The sequence below is a fragment of the Tetrahymena thermophila genome (genome assembly GCF_000189635.1).
Source record: "Tetrahymena thermophila SB210 genomic scaffold scf_8254796, whole genome shotgun sequence".
Lineage (NCBI taxonomy): Eukaryota > Ciliophora > Oligohymenophorea > Hymenostomatida > Tetrahymenidae > Tetrahymena > Tetrahymena thermophila.
In genome coordinates this window covers 39,242-53,445 of record NW_002476552.1, presented here as the reverse complement: position 1 = coordinate 53,445, position 14,204 = coordinate 39,242, and the positions used below count along the sequence as shown (strand labels likewise).

The 14,204-nt window shown below is 20.9% G+C and overlaps 1 protein-coding gene across 1 annotated transcript in view; it reads left to right on the top strand. All coding sequences in view use genetic code 6, as the record gives it.

Moving 5' to 3' along the window:
- Positions 1-473: 473 nt before the first annotated feature.
- Positions 474-14,204, top strand: part of TTHERM_00964310 (transmembrane protein, putative) — a gene marked incomplete at both ends in the record, with an annotated part of 18,029 nt that continues 4,298 nt past the window's right edge. The window contains 19 exons of the mRNA XM_001008919.2: positions 474-2,665; positions 2,911-3,965; positions 4,024-4,495; positions 6,362-6,451; positions 6,702-6,791; positions 7,049-7,138; positions 7,352-7,441; positions 7,677-7,766; positions 8,025-8,114; positions 8,367-8,456; positions 8,712-8,801; positions 9,444-9,533; positions 9,797-9,886; positions 10,137-10,226; positions 10,485-10,574; positions 12,513-12,602; positions 12,864-12,953; positions 13,206-13,295; positions 13,556-13,645. Coding sequence (XP_001008919.2) covers positions 474-2,665; positions 2,911-3,965; positions 4,024-4,495; positions 6,362-6,451; positions 6,702-6,791; positions 7,049-7,138; positions 7,352-7,441; positions 7,677-7,766; positions 8,025-8,114; positions 8,367-8,456; positions 8,712-8,801; positions 9,444-9,533; positions 9,797-9,886; positions 10,137-10,226; positions 10,485-10,574; positions 12,513-12,602; positions 12,864-12,953; positions 13,206-13,295; positions 13,556-13,645 — 5,159 coding nt within the window. The remainder of the gene's footprint in view (positions 2,666-2,910; positions 3,966-4,023; positions 4,496-6,361; positions 6,452-6,701; positions 6,792-7,048; positions 7,139-7,351; positions 7,442-7,676; positions 7,767-8,024; positions 8,115-8,366; positions 8,457-8,711; positions 8,802-9,443; positions 9,534-9,796; positions 9,887-10,136; positions 10,227-10,484; positions 10,575-12,512; positions 12,603-12,863; positions 12,954-13,205; positions 13,296-13,555; positions 13,646-14,204) is intronic.

Here is a 14,204-nt window from a genome sequence, read left to right as displayed (position 1 = left end):
AAATATTAAATATTTTCTTCTTAATAGCAATCATTTCTTTTCCTATTAGCTATAAGCTTGGGAATGTAGTTTTCTTGGAATGGTATACCTTTATAAATTTAAGTAGTTCTGAGTCTAATTTTAATTCAGTAAATTCAGCTATTTTTCGATGCATTTTAGGTGATAGTAATAGAAAAGTAGACATATTTTGCAGATAGTTAATGGATAACCTTAGACAAAAGATCAAATTTTCATAAAAAACTCAAAATTCCAGTATAATATTCTCTTAATAAGTCCCGTTTATAGCTCTAGAAAGCAGCCTTAAATCAAATACAGTAAATTTTCTCTATTTATCCCAAAAACTTACATTTAATTATTGTTTTTATTAATATCAGTAAAGTAATTAATAATATAAGTATGTTTAAATTAATTAATAGACTTAATCAGAAAATTAATTAAATAATAATGATGATGCAAATTATTAACAGGAAGTCATGGTAATTGCAAATATTTACGAGGACACAATAACAAATAGAAAATAAAAGGACAAACTTAATGAAATAGATTTTTCTTACTTGACTTTTTTGTCTACATTTGATAATAATCAGTGCACTGCCTATCTAAAGATATTTAATGTCAAGACAAATAAAAGGCTTTTATTAGGAATCAAAGACAAACAAAAGCTTGAAACGATCTTTAAAAAAGCTGAAAGTAAAAATAATGATGTAAATAGATTTGCAGGTAGAAGAAATTAATTTAAATTGTATAATTTATTGCAATTTGAAGAAGATATCAATAAGATTTAATTACTTTATAGTGAATGCTTGAATTTATACTCAGCGGTAATTAAAATGCTTATGAAGAATTTCATCAAAATTAATGAAATGTTTACACTGCTAAAATAATATATGGACTCAAGGACCAAATTAGAGACAAAGATCTAATTATAATTAAAACAGAATCACAAAAGCGAGGCTCTTAAAAATATTTGCATTAATTTTGATTTTTATTTGCTCTATAAGTAGAATTTAATTAATTCCTACTAAAAATCAAACAGATCTTCTTCATAGTATTTAGCAAGATAAGAATACTATCATAAATCAAGCTGTTTTGCATTCGTTTCCCTTTTAGATTAATCTTTTGGCGCTATTAAAAAGGTTAATACCTCGTTTGTCAAAACTTTTGGATATCTAAATAAGTAGCAAATTTAAGATAAATCTATTTTTTAGGTACTTCCTTCAAGTAATTATTAAAGAGATTAGCAATTAATTTTACAATAATTACTATTACCAACTTACAGCGATATTTAGACTTTGCCTCTCTTTTTAGCAAAACACTAAGCTGGATATTGTGTGCCAATTTAACTGCAAATTCAAAGCTAAATCTTAGACTCGTAAGATTTTGGTTTCACTTTATGGGCAAAGCCTATCTATGAAGAAACTATATACTTATTATTAGATAACTAAAATCCTAATCTGATTAAACTTGCCAACAAATTATTTTACAAAAAATATTTAAAAGAAAAAGTATATCACTCATAAATACAATTAATTAAAACAGAGAGCATAATACCAATAATTCATTATTTGATTTAAATTTCTCGAAAGGAAAAGAACAAATAATTTTAAACTGTTTTCGTATCACCGAATTAAGATTTCTTAAAGGAAAAATCTTTGGAGGATTGGAATTTCTTAAACTATTTGAAGCATGCTTAAATATTTAGTGCTACAGTATCTCTTCACTTTTAAAATGAATTGAGCTAATTTTAATCAGGTATTTACTTAGCCATAGAAAATATATAGCCTCTTAACTCATTAAAAGAAAAGTTTGATTTATTAAAATTCTACTAATAACAAATAAAGGAAATATGCAATATTTCTTTGGAATTAGAGTTAGATTGTTTAGAATACAATTAAATTGGTTTGACAAATTTTAATTTCAGCGATCATTATGATGATAATACATTGCAAACTAGAAGTTAAATTTAGCTTTCAAAGTATAATAGCCTTTAAAATGAGAAATTTCCTTATACAAATTAATTAACCAGCTCAACTACGAACTACAATTCTTTATATAAATCGAACGGAATACTAATTAAGCAAATCATAGACTCAGATATGACAAGAAATAAAGCAATAATTACCGCTGTATCTCCTAGATATAATTTTGAGTGCATGCCGATGACTCCAGCTGCTAGCTAAACTCATTAGCTGAATATTTAAGTTGATGAATCGTTTGACGAATGCTAAAATATAAATAAAGAGAATAATATAAATTACTTCCATGAATAATAAGCAAATTAGAGTAACAATAACTTAGAATCACCTACAATTATCCTTAGTCACAATAAAAATCAAAGACATCATCAGATAGAATAAATAAACTAATTTCACTTTAATTACGATGTTGACCTGTAAAAATTAAATTAGGATTAAGAAAATAAAAGCAGAAATTTAAATTTAAATAATTTAAATTATTATCTTTCAAAACAATAGAGTGAAGAACCTTTACCTAACAGTAAATGTGAATTAGTTTTGTCAACTACTCCCACAAAAGCATAAACCAAGAGTTAATTTAAATTCAAAAAAAGTAATTTAAAGCACAAAAACTTCTAAGAAAACATCCTTCAGTAAAATTTAGACATTTAATCTATCTCCTCATCATCAAAAAGCTCATTTTAAACTATGTAAATATCTTTTATTTTATTTTATTTTATGGCATAAAGAAAAAAATGTTTTCTTTCACAATAAAATTAATTCATTAAGCATTTAATTTTTTAAATAAATAAAATTATTATTAATTTAAATGTGTAAATTAATTTGATTTTTTGACAAAAACAAAAAATAGATTTTGCTCAAAACAAAATAATTTAATTTTTATTCAATTTAATGTTTTGTTCATAATTATTTCAACGATTTTTTAAAAAAAAAGGTAAGTTTTTGAAAATATCCACAAAAGAAAGCAGATGAAATATCTGAAAGTAATTAATATCTTGGGAATAGCTTCTATTTTAGTCACTCTTTCTATGAATCTGCTGGGATTCTTTACTTTTATTGAGAACTTAATTTATCAAAGAGAAAATTTCAAATACATAAATTGGATTTATATGATAAATGTTTAGATTAGTTATTCCCTTTCTGAACGCAATATAATTCTATTAAATTAAAACAATTTTTTGTCAACTACTTCTTCTCAACACTAGCAATTTATGGATCTTCTAAATGAATAAAACCAGTCAAGAATTAATCTTAGTAAAGATTATATGAAACAATTATTTAATAACACTAATAATGAGATTGAGGTCTTTAATATAATTTAAAAAGGTTCAATTATTTAAGATATTTATCAAAACACTCAAATAGCAAAATAAAAAGATTTGCCTATGATTTATTCAATTCTATTGTAAATATATGGGATTTATTACTTTGTTTCTAATAAAGATCCTGAAGGAATAATCAAAAAATAAAATGAGATGAACTACCCAGATTTAAATGAACAAGTTCAATCTATTTTTTCTCAAATGAATGAAGAATATTAAAATTAGCTCTCAGAAATTCATAGCTTAAGCATCATTTATTTATATGTGATTACTTTTATGACTTTGGCTTTTTTAATTAGTATCATTCCAAGTTACATTTTTGCTAAAAAAAAATAGCAACAAATTCTAAAACTTTTTGCAACTTTTGATAAAAAATAGTTGAAAGAAATTTTAGATAAATTAGCAAATTAAATTAGCTAATTTTCAATTAATTAAAAGTAGAATTTTTCTAAATTTGACTCAAAATTTTCTAATATTTTGAATTAAACTGAAACATACGAAGAAAAAAAATTCAATATCAGCAAGACTTAATCGTTGAAATACTCTTTGAAAAAGTTACTACTTGGTTTGACTGCAATATTTTGCTTATGTATTATACATCCGATATTAAATTATTTTATTGAAGAGAAATTTATTGACAATTCGAGAGCCATTTTCAATTTTAATAGTAAAAAAAAATATTTATTTAATAAAACTCATATTTAAATTTTATTTTTTATAAAAAGATATTGCTTGCGTTTCTTATTTTACTGTATTAAATTCTTTAAGAGTGAGATAGGGTCTTGCCATGGCGTTCCTCATGCCTGAAAAATAAGCATTTTCAATATCTTAATACCAAAAAATTATAAATTAAGTCACAGATTAGATGAATCAATTACCTAATTTAATAAAAAAAAATTTAGAAAATGTAAATTCAAAATAATAGCACAACTAAGAAATTTTTGAAGATTTCTTAATTAACCTTTTTACTCAAAATACTTGCGACACTATTTAAAAATACAGTTAGTATCAAAATGGAGATTTTCTATACAATGAATGCAACACAGTTGGAAAGGGAGCTTTTTAGCAAGGTCTTATTAATGGTTTAGTTTACTTTATAGGAGTATACAGAGATTATTTATCTTTTGCTTTTAGCTAAAACGCCGAAAGCTTTTAACAAGGCTTTAATAACTATAATAAAAATATCCCTGCCATAAAGTAATTTTAATTTAAAATAGAGCTCTCTAAATAGTTTGAATATCTGTTGAATTTCTTTTAAGAGTAAAATCTTTTGCTTTATAACTACTATGAAATCCTTAGTATAGTTTTGGTAGTTATTCAAATATTATTTGTTGTGATAATCTTTACTGTTGGCTGGTTTTACTACTTTAAAAATATAAATAATGAAATATATTCAACTAAGTAACTCTTAAATATATTTTCAATGTAACATTTATTACAAAATACTTATGTCATATCATTTTTAAACTAAGATGATTGATGAATTATATATATATATCTATTTATGTTTGTATATTCAGATAAATTATTTTTTAAATAAATTTATTATTATTAATTTTATTTTCTAAACCCAAATTTGTTTTTATATTGATTATTATAAATAATTAAAATAGATTTATTATTTTAATATATTTTAGCCAAATGCCATTGAAAAATTTAATTTGGTGGATGCAATCTATATATATACCTAAATAAAATGTGCTTGCAAAAAAAAACTTATGCAATTAGAGAATAATTAGAGATATTATAAATATTCCTATAATTAATTACAGAACTAAAACAAAAAAATCTACTTATATACATTCTTTTTATAAAATTTAAGAATATTTATTAATTAATTAATTACTAGAATTATTTCAGATTTAACTAACGGCCATCTTCTAATTCTTACTATATTTTTAAGTATATGTTTTAAATACAAGTATTATGATTAAATAATGAATTTTAAATTAATTTTTCTGTGATATCTCTTCATTAAACAAAATTAATAAATTAATACTTGATAATTAATTATTAAATCTTATTTGTTCTTTTATCCATTTATAATTAATTAAAAAAAAAAATGATTTAATAGATTAAATACTACAAAAAATTAGAAGAAGTAATTATTAATTTTTTTATTTATATCCTATAAATTTATATAAATTAATAAAAAAAGTTTGTTAGCTCTTCATTTTTATCTCATTAGGTTCTCCATATTGATCTGAGGTATATTTTATTTATAAATTTTATTTTAATTATTATTAATATTCTTTATATATTTAACTTTTAATTTATTTAAATAAATAATTTTTGTAAAAAAAATTATGATCATTATTCAAACAAAATTTTTTTATCTATTTTAACCTAATTTTCATTTCAATTTTTAATTATTATTTATTATTCATTTCTTATTATTTGATATTTTTTCTTCATTTTTTGCTATTAAAACTTACACTTAATAAAAGCATTAGTTTTGGATTGTAATATTTTTAATTATAAAATTTAATTTAAAATAAATATAAAAGCTCATTTAATTTCTTTGATTTATTTTCCTTTTTCTTTTTATTGTGATTTCTTTTTTTTTCACTCTTTGTTAATTTTATTAATTATTAATTAATCTTATTATTTCATATTTTTTCTTCATTTTTTCCTTCTAATTAACTAAAGTGAAAAGCCTATTTAATTTACAAAAAGCAAAATGTAATATATCTTAATAAAATAATAAATAAAGATAAATTAGCTTAAAACAGCTTTGTTTTTGAGTTTTTAGAAAGCTTTAAATTCATGAAATGTAAAATTTGAAATAAAATATAGATAACGATTATTTTTATAATATGTCATTTTTTTTTTGAAAAATTTTATGAATTCAAAAATCAACAACTCTAGATTGATTATAATCATATCCAAAAAAATGGGCGTTTTTCAAAAAAGATGAGTTTGCAGTGAATTCCCTAGGATGAAAAAAAATTTTAAATTTTAATTTTATAATGTAAAACCATCATATTTTAAACTCGATTTTTATAAATTTGTATGGCAACTTACTTTAATTAATGATATATTTTTTCTTCAATATTTAAAAAGTTTAAAATAAATTGGTGATGAAGATGCATCAGGCTTAGGTTCTACTTTAGCAAAGTGCATTAATCTCTCAAATTTGACACTTAACCTTTTGTAAAAACAGTTTATTTGTTTTGGATTATGATATTTTTAATTATAAAAACTAATTTAAAACAATAAAGCTCTTTTACTTTTTATCGTGCTTGCTTTTTTTTGTTCTTCCTTCGTTTGTTAATTTAACTCATCATTTTATTTTCAACATTTGCTTTTATTATTAATTAATCTTATTATTTCATATTTTTTCTTCATTTTTTCCTTCTAATTAACTATTTAATCATATATTTTTTCTTAAATATTTAAAAAGTTAGAATAAAATTGGTGATGAAGGTGCATCAGGCTTAGGTTTTGCTTTAGAAAAGTGCATTAATCTCTCAAATTTGACACTTAACCTTAGGTAAAAACAGTTTATTTGTTTTGGATTGTGATATTTTGAATTATAAGAACTAATTTAAAACAATAAAGCATTTTTTTCTTTTTCTTTTTATTGTGCTTGCTTTTTTTTGTTCTTTCTTTATTTGTTAATTTAACTCATCATTTTATTTTCAAATTTTGCTTTTATTATAAATAAATCTTATAATTTCATATTTTTTCTTCAACTTTTCCTTCTAATTATCTATTTAATGATATATTTTTTCTTAAATATTTAAAAAGTTACTGTAAAATTGGTGTAATGGGTGCATCAGGCTTAAGTTCTGGTTTAGCAAAGTGCATTAATCTCTCAAATTTGATACTTGAGTTAGAGTAAAAACAGTTTATTTGTTTTGGATTGTGATATTTTGAATTATAAAAACTAATTTAAAACAATAAAGCTCTTTTTTCTTTTTCTTTTTATTGTGCTTACTTTTTTTTGTTCTTTCTTTATTTGTTAATTTAACTTATCATTTTATTTTCAACTTTTGTTTTTATTATAAATAAATCTTTTTATTTCATATTTTTTCTTCAATATTTAAAAAGTGGAAATGAAATTGGTGATGGAGGTGTATCAGGTTTAGGTTCTGCTTTAGAAAAGTGCATTAATCTCTCAAATTTGACACTTAACCTTAAGTAAAAACAGTTTATTTGTTTTTGATTGTGATATTTTGAATTATAAAGACTAATTTAAAACAATAAAGCTCTTTTTTCTTTTTATATTTATTGTGCTTGTTTTTTTTTGTTGTTCTTTTTTTGTTTGTTAATTTAGCTTTTATTATTAATTAATCTTATTATTAGATATTTTTTCTTCATTTTTTCCTTCTATTTAACTATTTAATGATATATTTTTTCTTGAATATTTAAAAAGTGGTAATGAAATTGGTGACGAAGGTGCATCAGGCTTAGGTTGTGCTTTAGCAAAGTGCATTAATCTCTCAAATTTGAGTCTTTAACTTTTGTAAAAACAGTTCATTTGTTTTGGATTGTGATATTTTTAATTATAAAAAACTAATTTAAAACAATAAAGCTCTTTTTTCTTTTTCTTTTTATTGTGCTTACTTTTTTTTTGTTCTTTCTTTGTTTGTTAATTTAACTCATCATTTTATTTTTAAATTTTACTATTAATTAACCTTATTATTTTATATTTTTTTCTTCATTTTTTCCTTCTATTTAACTATTTAATTAATGATTTATTTTTTCTTAAATATTTAAAAAGTGGCAATAAAATTAGTGCAATGGGTGCATCAGGCTTAGGTTCTGGTTTAGCAAAGTGCATTAATCTCTCAAATTTGACACTTAACCTTCGGTAAAAACAGTTTATTTGTTTTTGATTACTATATTTTTAATTATAAAAACTAATTTAAAACAATAAAGCTCTTTTTTCTTTTTCTTTTTATTGTGCTTACTTTTTTTTTGTTCTTTCTTTGTTTGTTAATTTAACTCATCATTTTATTTTTAACTTTTACTATTAATTAACCTTATTATTTGATATTTTTTCTTCATTTTTTCCTTCTATTTAACAATTTAATGATATATTTTTTCTTAAATATGTAAAAAGTGGCAATAAAATTAGTGCAATGGGTGCATCAGGCTTAGGTTCTGGTTTAGAAAAGTGCATTAATCTCTCAAATTTGACACTTAACCTTCGGTAAAAACAGTTTATTTGATTTGGATTTTGATATTTTGAATTATAAAAACTAAATTAAAACAATATAGCTCTTTTTTCTTTTTCTTTTTATTGTGCTTTCTTTTTTTTTCTTTCTTTATTTGTTAATTTAACTCATCATTTTATTTTCAACTTTTGCTTATATTATAAAAAAATCTTATTATTTCATATTTTTTCTTCAATTTTTCCTTCTAATTAAATATTTAATGATATACTTTTTCTTCAATATTTAAAAAGTGGCAATAAAATTGGTGCAATGGGTGCATCAGGCTTAGGTTCTGGTTTAGCAAAGTGCATTAAACTCTCAAATTTTACACTATAACTTAAGTAAAAATAGTTTATTTGTTTTGGATTGTGATATTTTATATAATTAAACCAAGAAAAATTTCTTAAAGTGGGCTATTAAAAACCTCTAAAAAAGATAAATTGAAGAGAAATAGATTAATTTGATTTTTCTTTATTTAAGAGGGAAAATCAAAAAAATAGAGTGAGTTTTAAAAATATAGCACTTCCATGAATTAAATTCTTGCGAATGCTGAGATTCAAGAATTTAATTCATGGATAAGCGATAAACTAGATTAATCAAATAAAAAAAATTATAAGATTTATTCATTAAAGTCCTTTTTTATTTTGTTTTAAATAAAATTAAAAATTTTAAATTACCTGATTTATTTATTTTTTATAATAGTTTTTTGAGTTATAATATTAAATTTTTAATTTTAGTTGAAATTAAAATTTTCAAAATTTATTTTTTTCAAAAAAAATGACAAGTTATAAGAATATACGGTATCTATTATTTGAAATTTTATATTTTGCGAATTTAAAGCTTTCTAAAAACTCAAAAATAAAGCTGTTTTAAGCTTATTTAGCTGTATTTATTATGTTATTAAGATATATTACATTTCGCCTTTTGTAAATTAAATAGGCATTTATATTTAATAATATATTTTTTCTTCAAAATTTAAAAAGTGAAAACTAAATTGGTATTGGAGGTGCATTAGACTTAGTTTCTGGTTTAGAAAAGTGCATTAATCTCTCAAATTTGACACTTAACCTTGAGTAAAAACAGTTTATTTGTTTTGGATTGTGATATTTTTAATAAAAAAAATAAATTTAAAACAATAAAGCTCTTTTTTCTTTTTCTTTTTATTGTACTTGCTTTTTTGTTTGTTCTTTCTTTGTTTGTCAATTTAATTCATCCTTTTATTTTTAACTTTTACTTTTATTATTAATTAATTAATCTTATTATTTCATATTTTTTCTTCATTTTTTCCTTCTAATTAATTATTTAATGATATATTTTTTCTTCAATATTTAAAAAGTGGCTTTTAAATTGGTGATCAAGGTGCATCAGGCTTAGGTTCTGCTTTAGCAAAGTGCATTAATCTCTCAAATTTGACACTTAACCTTGGGTAAAAACAGTTTATTTGTTTTGGATTATGATATTTTTAATAAAAAAAACTAATTTAAAACAATAAAGCTTTTTTTTCTTTTTATTGTGCTTGCTTTTTTGTTTGTTCTTTGTTTGTCAATTTAATTCATCCTTTTATTTTAAACTTTTGCTTTAATTATTAATTAATTAATCTTATTATTTCATATTTTTTCTTCATTTTTTTCATTCTAACTATTTAATGATATATTTTCTCTTCAATATTTAAAAAGTGGAAACTATATTGGTGATGAAGGTGCATCAGGCTTAGGTTCTGGTTTAGCAAAGTGCATTAATCTCTCAAATTTGATACTTGAGCTTGAGTAAAAAAAGTTTATTTGTTTTGGATTGTGATATTTTTAATAAAAAAAATCTAATTTAAAACAATAAAGCTCTTTTTTCTTTTTCTTTTTATTGTGCTTGCTTTTTTGTTTGTTCTTTCTTTTTTTTTCAATTTAATTCATCCTTTTATTTTTAACTTTTGCTTTTATTATTAATTAATTAATCTTATTATTTCATATTTTTTCTTCATTTTTTCCTTCTAATTAACTATTTATATTTTTTCTTCAATATTTAAAAAGTGGCTATTAAATTGGTGATAAAGGTGCATCAGGCTTAGGTTCTGCTTTAGGAAAGTGCAGTAATCTCTCAAATTTGACACTTAAATTTAGGTAAAAACAGCTTAATTGTTTGGATTGTTATATTTTAAACTATAAAAATGAATTTAAAACAAAAAAGCTCTTTGAATTTATTTGATATATTTGATTAAATTTTTATTTTTTTATATTTTTATTCCACTAATGTTATTTTATTTATTAATTTAAGAAATAATTTTTAATTAAAAAGTTTATTCTATTTGATATTTATTTAAAATTTACACAAATTTATTATAAAATTTTTAGGAGTTTGAAATAATCATAAAAATTCAAAGTAATAAGCAAGTGTCTTAAATCAAAAAGATTAGTTATCTTTCAAAAATAATTCTGATGATAAATAAGTGGTGAAAAAAGGATGAATAAATATTAAATGTTTGAATAATTTAATATGATATAGATAGATTTTATATTTATAAATATCATTCATATTTTTGTAAGTAAATATATTATTAAAAAAAAATAAAAAAATTAAATTTACTTAAATAAATTAATTCCTCTTAAGCAATCCTACCGGTTTCTCCAAAAACGATCAAATAATTTGAAACTTTTAATGCTATATAATATCTTATTTAATTATATAAATGCCAAGCTTTTATATACCAGTTATATTTTAATCTGAAATATTACCCATTAATCATATTTCTAATCTATTTTTATTTTTAGAGAATAATTAGAGATATTATAAATATTCCTATAATTATAGAGCTAAAACATAAATCTACCTATAAACATTATTTTTATAAAATTTAAGAACATTTATTAATTAATTACTATAATTTTTTCTAATTTGACTAACTAACTGGACATCTCTAATTTCCACTATATTTTAGTATATGTTTTAAATACAAATATTAAGATTAAATAATCAATTTTAAATTAATTTTTCTGTGATATCTCTTCATTAAACAAAATTAAAATATTAATATTTGAAAATTAATTATTATATATTATTTCTTCATTTTATCCATTTATAATTAATTAATTAAATTTCATAAATTGATATTTAATATTTTTGAAAAAAAAATAAATGATATAGTAGATTAAATACTATGAAGAATTAGAAGAAGTAATTATTTATTTTTTTATTAATATCCTATAAATTTATATAAATTAATAAAAAAAGTTTTTAAGGTCTTCACTTTTATCTTATTAGGTTCTCCATATTGATCTAAAGTATATTTATTTATAAATTTTATTTTAATTATTATTAATATTTTTTATATATTTAACTTTCAATTTATTTAAATAAATAATTTTTGTAAAAGAAATTATCATCATTATTCATTGATTTTTATTAAAACAATAATTTTTTAGCTATTTTAACTTAATTTTCATTTCAATTTTTAATAAATTATTAATCATTTTTTATTATTTGATATTTTTTCTTCATTTTTTGCTATTAAAACTTACACTTTATAAAAGTATTAGTTTTGGATTGTAATATTTTTAATTATAAAATTTAATTTAAAATAAATATTAAAGCTCATTTAATTTATTTTCCTTTTTCTTTTATTGTAATTTCTTTTTTTTTCATTCTTTACTATTTTTTTTAACTATTAATTAATCCTATTGTTTCATATTTTTTCTTCATTTTTCCTTCTAATTAACTAGAATGAAATGCCTAATTAATAAATAAAAAAGAGCTTTTATATTTAAAAAACTGTATCAATCATTTATTTTTTAATTAATTAATCTATCCAATAAGGTTTTAGATAAATATTAGAAAAATATAATTTATGATTAAAAATCTAATGCATTTTATATTTTAATTTTCAAAAAAAAAAATAAAATTTTTTAAATAAAAAAGAATTAAGAGAAAAAAAATTCGGAAAAATTATTTAAAATTTTAATTTTATAAAATGTAAAACCATGATATATAAAACTCGCTTTTTGTAAATTTGTATAGCAACTTAGTTTATTTAGTTATATATTTTTTCTTCAATATTTAAAAAGTTTGAATGAAATAGACTATGAAGATGCATCATGCTTAGGTTCTGGTTTAGCAAAGTGCATTAATCTCTCAAATTTGACACTTAATCTTCGGTAAAAACATTTTATTTGTTTTGGATTGTGATATTTTTAATAAAAAAAACTAATTTAAAACAATAAAGCTCTTTTTTCTTTTTCTTTTTATTGTGCTTGTTTTTTTTTGTATTTTATTTGTTTGTTAATTTAACTCATCATTTTATATTCAACTTTTGCTTATGTTATTAATTAATTTATCTTATTATTTCATATTTTTTCTTCATTTTTTCCTTCTAATTAACTATTTAATGATATATTTTTTGTTCAATATTTAAAAAGTTACAATAAAATTGGTGCAATGGGTGCATCAGGCTTAGGTTCTGGTTTAGCAAAGTGCATTAATCTCTCAAATTTGACACTTGATCTTCGGTAAAAACAGTTTATTTGCTTTGGATTGTGATATTTTTAATTATAAAAACTAATTTAAAACAATAAAACTCTTTTTCTTTTTATCGTGCTTGCTTTTTTTTTTGTTCTTTCTTTGTTTGTTAATTTAACTCATCATTTTATTTTCAACTTTTGCTTTTACTATTAATTAATCATATTATTTCATATTTTTTCTTCATTTTTTCCTTCTAATTAACTATTTAATGATATATTATTTATTCAATATTTAAAAAGTAATAATGAAATTGGTGATGAAGGTGCATCAGACTTAGGTTGTGCTTTAACAAAGTGCATTAATCTATCAAATTTGACAATTAAACTTCGGTAAAACAGTTTATTTGTTTTGGATTGAGATATTTTTAATTGTAAAAACTAATTTAAAACAATAAAGCTCTTTTTTCTTTTTCTTTTTATTATGCTTGCTTTTTTTTGTTCTTCCTTTGTTTGTTAATTAACTCATCATTTTATTTTCAAAATTTGCTTTTATTATCAATTAATCTTATTTATTATTTCATATTCTTTCTTCATTTTTTCCTTCTAATTAACTATTTAATGATATATTTTTTTCTTCAATATTTAAAAAGTTACAACAAAATTGGTGCAATGGGTGTATCAGGCTTAGGTTCTGGTTTAGCAAAGTGCATTAATCTCTCAAATTTGACACTTAACCTTCGGTAAAACAGTTTATTTGCTTTGGATTGTGATATTTTTAATTATAAAAACTAATTTAAAAGAATAAAGCTCTTTTTTCTTATTCTTTTTATTTTGCTTGCTTTTTTTTTGTCCTTCCTTTGTTTGTTAATTTAAATCATCATTTTATTTTCAGCTTTTGCTTTTATTATATTTTAATCTTATTATTTCATATTCTTTCTTCATTTTTTCCTTCTAATTAACTATTTAATGATATATTTTTTATTCAATATTTAAAAAGTAATAATGAAATTGGTGATACATACATACATACTCGCACATGGTGACATGCACTCGGGATAGGGGCCCTATATATAATTACTTATACATTATTATTATACGTATACCAATTTATTTATATATAATTGTGGGTAATATATTAGAAGGGAAGGGTCACCTACACCCTAATGGCATTTCTACTAATCTTCCATGATTTGACTACGCATTATGCTCGCTTCCCATTTGTATTCCAGATCTTCTGTTCAGAATGGGGCCTCCTCTTTACCACCTATCAGATTTGGCCCTTCCCTCCTACCAAGGAGA